This window comes from Lithobates pipiens, unplaced genomic scaffold, assembly GCF_037356315.1.
Source record: "Lithobates pipiens isolate NorthernLeopardFrog02 unplaced genomic scaffold, aLitPip1_a1.2 Scaffold_27, whole genome shotgun sequence".
NCBI classification, from domain to species: domain Eukaryota; kingdom Metazoa; phylum Chordata; class Amphibia; order Anura; family Ranidae; genus Lithobates; species Lithobates pipiens.
The window spans coordinates 26910400-26924459 of record NW_027507788.1 but is presented as its reverse complement, the minus strand read 5'-3'; the positions used below and the strand labels follow the sequence as shown (position 1 = coordinate 26924459).

General features: G+C 43.0%; 1 protein-coding gene across 1 annotated transcript; it reads left to right on the top strand.

Annotated features, from left to right (window-relative positions):
- Positions 1-3618: 3618 nt before the first annotated feature.
- On the top strand, positions 3619-11211 carry LOC143933684 (fish-egg lectin-like). The gene is made up of 4 exons (XM_077456669.1): positions 3619-3764; positions 6084-6311; positions 8174-8507; positions 10814-11211. The coding sequence occupies exons 1-4, from the start codon at positions 3710-3712 to the stop codon at positions 10959-10961; spliced, it is 765 nt and encodes a 254-aa protein (XP_077312795.1). The 5' UTR covers positions 3619-3709; the 3' UTR covers positions 10962-11211.
- Positions 11212-14060: the final 2849 nt, after the last annotated feature.

Below are 14060 nucleotides of genomic sequence, written 5' to 3'. Positions count from 1 at the left end.
AAGCATTTTAACCACTTAAGGACCAGGCCTATTTTTTACATTTGGTGTTTACAAGTTAAAATTTTTTTATTTTTTTGCTAGAAAATGACTTACAACCCCCAAATACTATATATTTTTCTTCAGACACCCTAGAGAATAAAATGGCGGTCATTTCAATACCTTATGTCACACCATATATGCACAGCGGTCTTACGAACGCAATTTAAAAAAAAAAAATACACATTTTTGAATTAAAAAATAAGGAAACAGTAAAGTTAGCCCAATTTTCTTATATTAAGAAAGATAATGTTACGCCGAGTAAATTGATACCCAGCATGTCATGCTTCAAAATTGAGCCCGTTCGTGGAATGGCGAAAAAACCTTTACCCTTAAAAAATCTCTACAGGTTACCAGTTTTGAGTTACAGAGGAGGTCTTTTACTAGAATTATTGCTTTCGCTCTAACAATCACGGCGATACCTCACATGTGTTTTTTTACGCTGTTTAGATCTCACATTTACACTTAAATGCAATAAAAAAAAAACAACAAAAAAGTCCCTTTAAAGCGGAGATCAGCCCACTCAGGGCCATCTTAAAAATTGATTGGACCCTGGGTAAAACTTTTCTTGGCCCCCCCAGGCAGTTTTGCTCTCCACCTGCTCTGAGGCCGCGTACACACGGGCGGACTGTTCGCCCAACTTTGTCCGCTGAACAGTGTTTGGGCGGACAGTCCGCTCGTGTGTGGGCTTTCAGCGGACAGTTTCAGCGGACAGTTGGACGGACAAGGTTTTTCGGAATTTCCGAAAAACTGTCCGCTGAAACCTTGTTTCAGCGAACAGCTCGCTCGTGTGTAGGCTTGTTTGTGAAACAAAGTTGCGCGCATGCTCAGAAAGGATTTTCACGCCGAAAGCTATAATGCAGTGTATAGGACGTCGTATTTTTCGTCCCGTCGTACGTGCCGTTCACGTCATCGCGCACGGTTTCAGCAAACTGTTCGTCCGTCGTGTGTGGCCATGTCCGTCCATGCTAAGTTTGAGCGGACTGTTTGCCGAAACTGTTGGACGGACAAAGTTGGGCGAACAGTCCGCGCGTGTGTACGCGGCCTGAGACATACAATAAATAGTAGCTAGACTCAAAATTTGTTTACTGAATCAGATCACGCAGCTATCGCGATTGGTTGCCAAAGGTTACAATGTATCATTACCGCTCACTGACTGGTTGCTAGAGATTACAGCACACATTACAGCTCACTGATTAGTTACTAGTGGTTACAGCAAATGGTTTCTGCTTGTTGATTGGTTGCTAGAGCTTACTGTAGATATGACCTCAGGGGGGACATGATATTCATATTTACATATGAATGTCGCCGCTATTGACATATGAATTCTGGTCATTTGCATGTAAACACAGGGTCTGCAGGTGAGTCATCTGCACACAACAATAGGGCAGAGCTGGGCAGCATTAGTAGCAGCACTTCACACTGAGATATTGGGACTCGGCACAGGACTAAAACCTCAAGGGACAAGGGAATTTAAACCAGTATACTTGGCAAGTATGAGGCAGCTGCTTTGGGCCCCACAACAAAGACAGGGCCCAAGGCAGCTGCCCCTTGTGCCCTGCCTTAAAAATGGCCCTGGGCTCACTGCTACAAAAATTAAAAGCCAGCAGCTGCACATACTGCAGCTGCTGACTTTTAATAATCGGACACTCACCTGTCCTGGAGTCAAGCGATGTTGGCACCGCAGCTGATGTTTCCATCAGCTGTCGGGTGCATGCCGTCTTCATTGCGAGTTATGCCGCATACACACGACCGGACTTTGACGGACTTGTTTGACTGGAATCCATCGGACAATTCGATTATGTGTGGGCTCCAGCGGACTTTTTCTTCCCAAAAGTCTGCTGGACCTAGAAATAAAACTTGCTTCAAATCTTTCTGACTGACTCGAGTCCGGTCGAAAAATCCGGTCGTCTGTATGCTAGTCAGACGGACTAAAACCGATGCTAGGGCAGCTATTGTCTACTGGCTATGAACTTCCTTATTTTATATCATCACGTTCGAATCCGTCGGACTTTTGGAGTGTGTGGCCAAGTCCATTCGTTTGAAAGTCCATTGAAAAGTTTGTTCGTGTGTACGCAGCATAAGGGAACCCGGGAGTGTAGCCTTACGGCTTCACGCAGGGAAACCTACTGCGCATGAGCAAGGCTCTGCAAGGCTCTGCTCCTCTCTCCTAACTGACAGTGACAGGTATGCTGTCCCCCCCCCCCCCCCCCCCGAAGACAAGGAGCAGAATTTCCACTTTTGGGTGAAACTCTGCTTTAAGGCCGTTGGGAGGAAGTGACGTTAGACGGCGCTTCCGTCATTCAACGGCATTGAGTCGAGTGGGGGCCATCATTCCCTCAATCGACTTCCTGCTTCACAGAAGAAAGGATCTGATAGTCTCCACTGCTACCGATGGTTCCTGTAAGTGACGGAGACAACCAGGATGTGGTGGGAAGGAGGGGGGCATCTCTTGTGCCACAGATAAAAGTGATCTCGCAGCAAATCTGCCACTTTTATCTTAACACGGAGCACCCATTAAAGAAAATATGAGGGTATGGCAGCTATCTGCTGTCATAACCTCGGTATTTAACATCAAATTACTGACGTATAACGATGGCGGTAGGGTGACCAGTTGTTCTGGATTGCCAAGGATTGTCCCTGAATTCATATTTGTGTTCCACTGTCCCCCTGTCCATCCCACAGTCTCCCTGTCCATCCTACGGTCCCCCTGTCCATCCCACTGTCCCCCTGTTCATCCCACTGTCCCCCTGTCCATCCCACTGTCCTCCTATCCATCCCACTGTCCCCCTGTCAATCCCACAGTCCTCCTGTCCATCTCACCGTCCTCCTGTCCATCCCATGGTCCCCCTGTCCATCCCACGGTCCCTCTGTCCATCCCACGGTCCCTCTGTCCATCCCATGGTCCCTCTGTCCATCCCACGGTCCCCCTGTCCATCCCACTATCCCCCTGTCCATACCACGGTCCCAATGTCCATCCCACTGTCCCCCTGTCCATCCCACGGTCCCTGTCCATCCCGAAAACTTTTTTCAGGTTAGACTTTAACATAGGAATAAAATAATAATAGGGTTATTCTACAGATCTATAGATTACACCTAACGAGGGACAGATGTGGAAGAAAAAGGGGCAGAGGGATTGGGGTCCAGAACAGGAACTGCCCCCCTAAAAAGGAACATTTGGGAACTACAAATAGTCATTACACCACACCTTAAGTACAGAATATTTCAATTACTTCCTTTAGGATCAATTCAGACCTTTACAGCACAATGATTATCTAAGTATCTTTACACACTGTAAGTAAGCCTCCCTAAGCCTAAAGGTGGGAAAAATACATAAGAATAAGCTGAATGGCAAATATATATATATATATATATATATATATATGGACAAATATATCCTGTTTCCTGCCAATGTGAGAAATTACAACTAGATTGAGATCTTTTACATTTATGTAATAACATTGCGTAATATTGTATATATACAGTATATATGACTTTAACAAAAACATTTACACCATAAGAAAATAATACCGGATGATGTTTGTTTTATTAAATTCCTTCTGCTTGCCAATGGTGGACCAGATCCCCGTAATAGGTGGAGTCCAGGCACCATATATAAAGAGCAAAGTCTCCCAGCTCTCTATACCTGCCACCTCCATCCTCATCTGCCAAGATGTTCTTTGCTGTGAGCCTCCTCCTGCTGTGTACTGGAATCTCTGCCTCGGCGGGTAAGAACTCTCTCTCTCTTCTCATCTATTTTCACATAATAGGGAGGTTAGACATTATTGATCAATATTCTATACTACAGTAGTCACAGTGGTGGCCTACAGTCATATATTTAAAGCCAATCAGAATTCAGTATTTGGCAGCTTGGAATGGGCAGGCTAATTTAAGTAATTGCATTGGGTTGCTGTACATAACTTCTTCTTGCATTGTTCTTGAACATTGCATTGAGAGAGAGAAATAAATGAAAGAAAGAGCGAGAAAAGAGAAAGAAAGAGCGAGAAAAAAGAAAGAGAGAGAAGAAAAAAAAAGCAAGAAAGAGAGAAAGAAAAGAGGAGAGAAAAGAATAAAGTAAGGAAAAAAGAGAGGTAATGTGGAAAGAAAGGAGGAATGAAAGGAGGGGAAAAAAAAAGATTAAAGAAAGGAGAAAAGAAGTGAAAAAAGGAGGAAAGAAGGGACATAAGAATTGAGGAAAGATAAAAGGAAAGAAGTAAAGAAAGGGGAAAGATAAAAGGAAAGAAGGAAAGAAAGGAGGAAAGGAGGAAAGAAGCGAGGAAAGAAGGAAAGAAATGAGGAAAGACATGAGGAAAGAAGTAAAGAAAGGAGAAGAGAAGTAAAGAAAAGAGGAAATACAAAAAAAAAGATGAAAGGAAAGAGAAAAGAAGTAAAGAAAGGAAAAGCAAAGAGGAAATGATAGCTCATAATCCCTAAATTTACATGGGAAACACATACAAATTAGGGCTGCACTGATACCACTTTTTATTAAATCTGAGTAGAATTACCAATACTTTTTTTCCAGTACTAGCCGATACCGATTACTGATACTTTTTTTTAATGTCATGTGATAATGGCACTAATATGCAGCACTCATGGACACTGATAGGTGGCCCTGGTGAGGCATGGACTGTGTCAGTAGTTTTTCATTTTCATTTTATTTATTTTTCATAAATGTGTTTAAAAAAAAATTTAAATTATTTTTACAATTTATATATATATATATATATATATATATATATATATATATATATATATTTTTTTTTTTTTTTTTTGGGGGGGGGGGGGTGTGGAGGGAGTGGACAGTGTCAGTGTTTTTTTATTGTTTTTTCCAATTGTACTTTTAAATATTTATTTATTATAATGCTACTTTTTTTTTAATCAACCCTGTTGGGGGGTGGGCAGTTAAAGGGGCAGAGGACACAGATTCCTCAGTCCCTTTCTCTGCAGCCTCGGCTGCACTGGAGATGAATGGACAGGAGACAGCAGCTCCTGCCTATTCATAAACTGATGATCAGTTATGAATGGACAGAATCAATGACTTTGTCCATTGAGAAAAGGAAGGAATCGGTAAATTACATATATACCGGCTCCTTCCTCCACTCTTCATCCTGATGAATCTGGGAAAAGGGAGAGCGTAGGAGCACAATGGGTGACATGAGGAGGACACGGCGGACCCGGAAAGCTTAAGGGAGGAGTGCATGGAGTAGGACACAGGGGAACCAGAGGAGCACAGGGAGGAGCGCATGGAGGATAACATGGGGAACTGGAGGAGCACTGGGAGGAGCGCACGGATGAAAACACAGGGAACTGGAGGAGCACAGGGAGGAGCGCTCGGAGGATAACACAGGGAACTGGAGGAGCACAGGGAGGTGTACACTGAGGAGGACACAGGAGATCCGGAAGAGCATAGGGAGGAACGCATGGAGGAGGACACGGGGAGAAATGGAGGAGCACAGGGAAGAGCACACAGAGGACGACATGGGGAACCAGAGGAGCATAGGGAGAAGCGCACAGAGGAGCACAGGGAGGAGCACAGGGAGAAATGCACGGAGGACGACACAGGGGAACTAGAGGAGGACACGGGGGATCCGAAGGAGGATGTGGGGGAACCAGAGGAGGATGCAGGGGAACCGGAGGAGGATGCGGGGGAAGCGGAGGAGCACAGGGAGGAGCGCACAGAGGAAGACATGGGGAACCGGAGAAGCACAGGGAGGAGTGCACAGAGGATGACACAGGGGAACCGGAGGAGCACAGGGAGGACATGGGGGAACTGGAGGAACACAGGGAGAAGGGCATGGAGGAGGACACGGGGGAAGCGGAGGAGCGTACAGAGGAGGACAGGGGGGGAACTGGAGGACAACAGGGAGGAGCGCACAGAGGAGGACACGGGGGGGAACCAGAGGAGCACAGGGAGGAGTGCACTGAGGAAGACACGGGGGGGACTGGAGGAAGACACAAAGTGGTGTTGATACAGAAATGGAATGGTAATGAATGAAAAAGTTTATATATATATAGATTTTGTTTTTTATGATTTTTCTTGAATTCAGATTTTCAGTGTACAATAATCCCAGGAAAACTGAGACAGATTGATGCCGGCGCTGGTGAAGTGTATGGTGTGAACGATAATGATGACATTTTCCGCTGGGTGGACAATAACTGGAAGAACATTCCTGGAAAGCTCATCCATGTTTCTGTTGGACCTGCTGGAGTTTGGGGTGTGAACAGAGCCAACAACATCTATAAGATCCAGGACAATGAATGGGTGTCTGTAGCAGGTAAAAACATAAAAATCTCTGATAAATTACACACCAGATAAGAATAGTATAGGAAGAAAATTATACATGGATGCAACCCAATGCTGCTGCTTTCCCTTTGGCTGGTGGCAGTCGACCATGCAGAGTAATCATGTTAAAGTGTCCCTAATGGGATCTCTGCATTAGTCTGGCTGGGTTCCCCCATCCTCCATGTAACGGACCAGTTCTCTACACTTAAGTTACCATGGTTTTATCTCTCTGATTTCAGAGTGCTCGTTATCTTGTGCTCATTATATGGTTTCTAACTGTTATAGAGAAAAGGTCCGATAGGTTGCCCCTGAGAAAGAGAAAGTCTCAAAATGCGTCAGTGGTTTGGGCATTTCCTTTGCAAATATATTAAGAGGAGGATGGATATATTGTCATTACTGTGTACAGTCTAAAAGGGGAAAAAAGTATTTCTGAACTAAATCTGACATGCTGAGTAAATTTTAGATGTATGGCTTGGATGTAAAATTTTATCTGTCACTTTACTCATTTATTTTTATTATTATTAATGTGATTTTCTGGTTTTGTGCCTATTAAAGTCCCGAACACTCGACCTACCATTTGGTTCTATGTATTGATCGGGTATTTGTGTGACTTAAAGAATGCTGTAGGTGCACTTACATTTAGGGGTTAAAGAGGAAGTCTTTGATTCCCTGCAAAGGTAAAGCATAATGGACTACTATGCATTGCATAGTAGTCCATTATGTGTCACTTACCTGACACAGGAGCCAGCGAAGTCACCGCTGTCCCCTTGTGTAAGGAGCGTCCATCTTCTTGGTGGGTCTCGCTGCTCCGGGGCTGTCATTCGTCGGAGCTGCGATGTCGTCACTCCCGCGCATGCGCACGGGAGCCGCCACTCGCGGCATATCGCCGTTAACTGCGGCGCGCCGTAGACAGCGGTGCCTGTTTTTCGCCAAATATCTCCTAAACCGTGTTTAGGAGATATTTCTTGGACCTAAAGGTAAGCCTTAATCTAGGCTTACCTGTAGGTCAAAGTGGTTTGTAAGGGTTTACAACCACTTTAAGCACTTTCTTTTTTTTTTGTATGTAAAAGTTTAAAGTTCTGCTTTGAGTTACAGCACACCCTACTGGAGAAATCAGGTTCTCCACTGGCATAATCCATTACAATGGTCCATCTCTGTGAAAACCGTTGTGTTTGCTCCCACATTCAGTCTATATTGTTACATAGTTAGTCAGTTTGAAAAAAGACACAAGTACATCTAATTCAACCAATAAAAAAAATCATACAATCCAATATACACAATCCTATACACACAGTTGATCCAGAGGAAGGCAAAAACCCCCAGCAAAACATGATCCAAATTGCTCCAGCAGGAGAAAAAAATGCTTCCTGGTCCCACGAGAGGCAATTGGATATTCCCTGGATCAACTTTACCTATAAATGTTAGTATCCAGTTGTATTATGTATATTTAGGAAAGAATCCAGGACTTTTTAAAAGAAATCTACTGAGTTGGTCAGAACCAGCTCTTGAGGGAGTCGATTCCACAATTGGAACACATGGTGTTTCAAAAGTCAATACTTGATATGATATATACTGTAACATAGATATAACATTCTTCGATAGAATGAAAGGAAACTTACTTGTGGCAAGGAATGGCTGCCCGGCTATCCCTACTGGATTTGAGGGGACGCCACTTATTTTGCGAAATAGAAGATTGGCCTGCAAAAAAGAAAACTTGACAACTATGCTATAATCAACATTAGGGTGCAGTCACTGCATAGAGGGTGTTAATTCCATTTAACAATTGTTTAATCCTCTCTCTGTTATTACATTTAATTTAATGGACCAATGTTGTATTTTGTGTTTCTACAACAGGGCTCTTGAAGCAGGTGGATGCTGGAGGGGATAAGTTCTTGGGTGGAGTGAATGCACAGGACAACATCTTCTGCCTGAGACAGAGTTGCACAGTTTCAAGATCTTCTGCTGTATCCTGGACCCCACTGGAAGGGGGACTGAAATATTACAGCTGTGGGCCAGTGAGCTGCTGGGGAGTAAACAGTGTAAACAATATTTACTTCCGCCATAATGTCAACCCAACAGCCTGCCAGGGAACCCAATGGCAGCAGGTAGAAGGCAATCTGGTAATGATAGAGGTTAGCACCGATGGTTCTGTGTATGGTGTCAACTCAGCAGGCAACGTGTACCGAAGGTATTCTTCTTCTTTTTTTATCTATGTATGCAAAATCATTAAGGCAATATGTAAAAAAAAAAGTTACTTTGGCAAAGTGTTAATGGTAAATGTTGAGGATATGCCAATTAGACAACTTTACTATTTATATATATAGTTACAGAGTTACATAGTAGATGAGGTTGAAAGTCCATCAAGTCCAACCCATGTGTGTGATTATATGTCAGTACTACATTGTATATCCCTGTATGTTGCGATCATTCAGGTGCTTATCTAATAGTTTCTTGAAACTATCAATGCCCCCCGCTGAGATCACCGCCTGTGGAAGGGAATTCCACATCCTTGCCGCTCTTACAGTAAAGAACGCTCTATTTAAGGTTAAACCTCTTTTCTTCTAATTTTAATGAGTGGCCACGAGTTAAACGTACTTTTGGGAAAAAGTTTTATCCCTATTGTGGGGTCACCAGTACGGTATTTGTATATTGAAATCATATCCCCTCTCAAACGTCTCTTCTCCAGAGAGAATAAGTTCAGTGCTCGCATCCTTTCCTCATAACTAATATCCTCCAGACCCTTATTAGCTTTGTTGCCCTTTTTTATACTCGCTCCATTTCCAGTACATCCTTCCTGAGGATTGGTGCCCAGAACCGGACAGCATACTCCAGGTGCGGCCGGACCAGAGTCTTGTAGAGCGAGAGAATTATCGTTTTATCTCTGGAGTTGATCCCCTTTTTAATGCCAATATTCTGTTTGCTTTGTTAGCAGCAGATTGGCATTAGCAACCACTGTGTATGCTCATACAGTGCCTTGAAAAAATATTCATACCCCTTGAAATTTTACACATTTTGACATGTTGGCACATAACTGTGAAGTGGAAGGAAAACGATAAATGGTTTCAACATTTTTTACAAATAAATATGTGGAAAGTGTGGCGTGCATTTGAATTCAGCCCCCTTTTACTCTCATACCCCTAACTAAAATCTAGTGGAACCAATTGACTTCAGGAGTCACCTAATTAGTAAATAGAGTCCACCTGTGTGTAATTTAATCTCAGTATAAATAAAGCTTGTTCTGTGAAGCCCTCAGAGGTTTGTTAGAGAACCTTGGTGAACAAACATTATCGCGAAAACCAAAGAATACACCAAACAGGTCAGGGATAAAGTTGTGGAGACGTTTAAAATAGGGCTAGGTTATAAAAAAAAAATACCAAGCTTTGAACATCTCATGGAGCTCTGTTCAATCCATCATCCAAAAATGGTAAGAGTATGACAACTGCAAACCTACCAAGATATGGACGTCCACCTAAACTGACAACTGACAGGCCGGGCAAGGAGAGCATTAATCAGAGAAGTAGCCAAGAGGTCCATGGTAACCTGGAGGAGCTGCAGAGATCCACAGCTTAGATGGGAGAATCTGTCCACAGGACAACTATTAGTTGTGCTCTCCACAAATCTGGCCTTTAAGGAAGAGTGGCAAGAAGAAAGCCATTGTTGCAGGAAAGCCATCAGAAGCACCATTTGCAGATTGCGAGAAACCATGTGAGGGACACAGCAAACATGAGGAAGAAGGTGCTCTGGTTAGATGAGACCAAAATGTTATTTTTTGTTATAAATGCAAAACGCTATGAACACACCATCCCCGCTGTGAAACATGGTGGTGGCAGCATCATGTTGTGGGGATACTATTCTTCAGCAGGGACGGGGAAGCTGGTCAGAGTTGATGGGAAGAGGGATGGAGCCAAATACAGGGCAATTTTAGAAAAAAACTTGTTAAAGTCTGCAAAAAGACTTGAGACTGGGGTGGAGTTTCACCTTCCAGCAGGACAATGACCCTAAACATACAGCCAGAGCTACAAAGGAATGGTTTAGATCAAAGCATATTCATGTGTTAGAATGGCCCAGTTAAAGTCCAGACCTAAATCAAATTGAGAATCTGTGGCAAGACTTGAAAATTACTGTTTACAGACACTCTCCATCCAATCTGACAGAGCTTCAGCTATTTTGCAAAGAAGAATGGGCAAAAATGTCCCTCTCTAGATGTGCAAAGGTGGTAGAGACATCCCCAAAAAGACTTGCAGCTGTAATTGCAGAAAAATGTGGTTTTACAAAGTATTGACTCAAGGGGGCTGAATACAAATGCACCAGTGACCATGTTTTTTTATTTATTTTTTTATATGGTGACCATTTGGTCAGTCTGGAAAGCTTATTCTAGTAATTCCCATAGCTATATGAGTTGCTATGTTGGCTGGTATTCCATACATTTTTCTTTAGAGGAAAAGGCTATATTTAATATTTTTTTATGTTCTATAACTGAGATTTTTCTTTCAGGGATGGAATCAGTGCCAAAACCCCAATCGGAACATCCTGGACCCAGCTAGACTTCTGCGCCACTTTCAAACACGTCACTTACGACAACGGCTATCTTTGGCTTCTCAGCCCAACTGGTGACATCTATCGATGTGCAGACAATAAATAACTGATACGGCCATAACACAAGACCAAGCCGAGCAATCTATTGCGTGATCTGAGCCGAGATGACTACATAGACTACATAGACTGCTTTCTTCTTCTATCCATTTTCAGTTGGTGTTTGGGTATTCTGGTATTTCTCCAATATTTTGCATTACTACTAAAAGCCTCTAATGCTAGCTAGGACTTTAAGTCCATTGCACATTTGTGTCTTTTTTCAAAAATGTTTCAGAGCAAATAAATGTTGTTGCAGACAATTGTTTTCTTTGTTATTACCAGAGAAATATTGTTAAACAAACTCATATCACTTTATCTCAATATAACATTTTTGATTTTCCAGTAGTCATGTCTTTTCACTGTCCAGTTAGAAACTGGGGGAAGGAAAAGACTCATCATTTTTTTTTTCAAAAATCTGTATATGTTGAATTAAGCAGAGAACAAGAAAAAGCAAATCCAGCATACAGTACATAAATTGTGTTAGTGGGTGGATTGGTGCAACGTGGTGCGGAGGCAGAATACACTCTGAATCCAGTTACAGAAAACAGAACTATATTGAAATTGAAGTTTGCCAATACACAAGCCCGGTGGGAAGGCTCCCGACCGGGAACACTTACAGGATGTACAATGATGAGCAGTAGATGAAGGTTTCAGGTATGCCGAAAGCAGCTGTTTCGAGGGGTGAACTGTGGCCTGGTTGGTCCGTGCCCAAGTGGGTAGGCTTCCAGGTAGGATGGTGTATCCCTGCACTTTTCCTTACTCTTCAGGAACCTTTTCCTGATGCTAATCCCTGTCTATGTCAGACAGGTGACCTGTCCTCAGGCTAGCCAAATGCAAAATGCATGCCAAACCCAGGAGCCGGGGTCTTAAATAGACTCTGCCTGACCCAAGATCGTCACCACATTGGGTGCCACCTCTCTATGACCAAGGAAACCATAGAGGAGCTAAGTTCCTCTCACCTTCCCCCTCCACCTGCATTGCCGCTACAGATGAGCACCACTTGCAGTGGAGAAAATAGACTGCACCTGCCTAAAAGGGCATACAACCATATATGTTCCATAACATTTTGCCTAAGGTGATGCCAAGAATAATTCCTCTCTCACACGGTCAATAGAAATATACTTAGCCTTACATAGGCAAAGGATTGAAAAAAAATAAAAACATAGAAAAAGTACTCTCCTGACGTCACACATCCCCAAGTTAGTACCAAATATCAAATTGTGCATCCTGTAGAGTGAGCAATGTGCTTCTGAAGACCCACCCGTGTGGACCGCAGCTGTAGTAAAATTAATCCATGTAGCCCAAAACTTGTTCATATCAGTCCTACACTTTATATACCCATTACTAGGCTTCCACTGTATCTTTTTCAATGTTGGGGAGCTTTTTTGGAGAGCTGTGGTGTTTCCATAATAATTGAATCAAGTTGCATTTCAGCATTTAGAAGATGAAGTATCTGATATCTTTTTTTTCTCCGATTGATATTTATTGACATGAAGCAGGACAAAATTTCGTCAGTCTCCTCTTCCCCATTTATCATGTAGGCAGGAAGGAAAGGGTTAAATCTGTTTTGCGGTTTCCAGTCTTTTTGAGCTGTGACCTCTCCACTGTGCTAAAAGGGGGAAAGGCTATGGTCACAGAAAGCTGCTACATAGGAAGAAGACAGAGACAAGCCAAAAGATCTCCAACTGCTTTGAGGACTCTCTGAGCAGACATACAGTAGGTCTGCTGCACATTGCAGTCCATTGGAGGCACCAGAGTTCTGGAGGACAGCAAGGACATAGAACACACCAGCTATTGACTGTCACCTGTAAAGGTATGCCTGGGCAGCCAAATAGGTGTAGATTGGGTTAGGATGTGGACATTGTTCATGTTTGACTGTACTAAGAAATTACATTAACTGTTCTGAGTCTGGACTGAAGTTACTTAAAATGGGTGCATGAAGGTTGATGGCAATTAAAAAAGTTTGGGTCTGTAAAGCACAAAGGAGTATGTAATTCAAGGGTTGCCTCTGAAAGACAAGGAGGAGGAATGTAGCTGTACTGAGTCGGAATCTGCTGCTGGAGATTCCGACTCTGCGGGAAAAAATAGCCGCCCGAGTTCAGGAACCATCAAAAAATAAAAAATAAACACCTGTAGCACACCGCTAGTAACAGGGACGCGTTTCAAAGCAATTCAGCTTCTTTATCAACCTGTAAAATCTGTCTAACTACACACTATAAATAAGCCCCACCCAGGAGAGGGAGGGCGGGCCTAACCTCGCACCTGCGGTGAGCACAGATAACTACAGCATTGTTCCTTCCCAAGGGGTGTAAACACTAACCAGATGGCAGATGTTTCTGTAAATACATGCAAAATGGGTAGATACAAAACGAAAATTATAAATATAAAAAAAGAAAGGTTTTTATAGATAATTTTTTTAGAGACCTTAGCAATGATCAATTTGATCAACTGCGTTTATAGAACTGGATAAATTAAAAATAAATGAACGATTTATAAGATCTTGGAACTACATCTCTTTATATATATACAGAGGCAAAACAGGAAATAAGTGTCAGCCTCAATCGATGGAATGGATAAATTTATATATATAAATAAAGGGGACCCTCAATTGTGTATGAGGCGGGGAATGGGGAGAGGTTTAGAGTTGTGACAGGGGTGGCAATAGAGCAGCAATGAGACTCGATGACAGATGGTAATGGACCTTTTGTCTGTATATTTTATTACTGCACACAGGCTCATCTCCAAGTCGGGGAACTGCTTTAATGTTAGACTGTTCACATGACCACAGTCTCTGCCTGGTCCTGGGCATTGATAGGCTTGCTCCGTGTGAAAGTTACCCCCATGTGCAGGGTGAGTTGACCCCGCCGACTGCCTGGCATAGCCCAAGAACCCCTGTGGGCCTGCAATCTGGAGTAGTTGGCAAGGACTCTGAATGCAACACATACACCTGTACAAGTGTGTAGAACAAGGGACAACATCTTTTGGAGGAACTGCCTACAACACTACACACTATATAACCAATGAGAGATAATCAAACATAAATGGTGGCACAGTGGTGTAGTGGTTAGCACTCTCACCTAGCAGTAAGAAGGGTCGTTGGTTCATATCC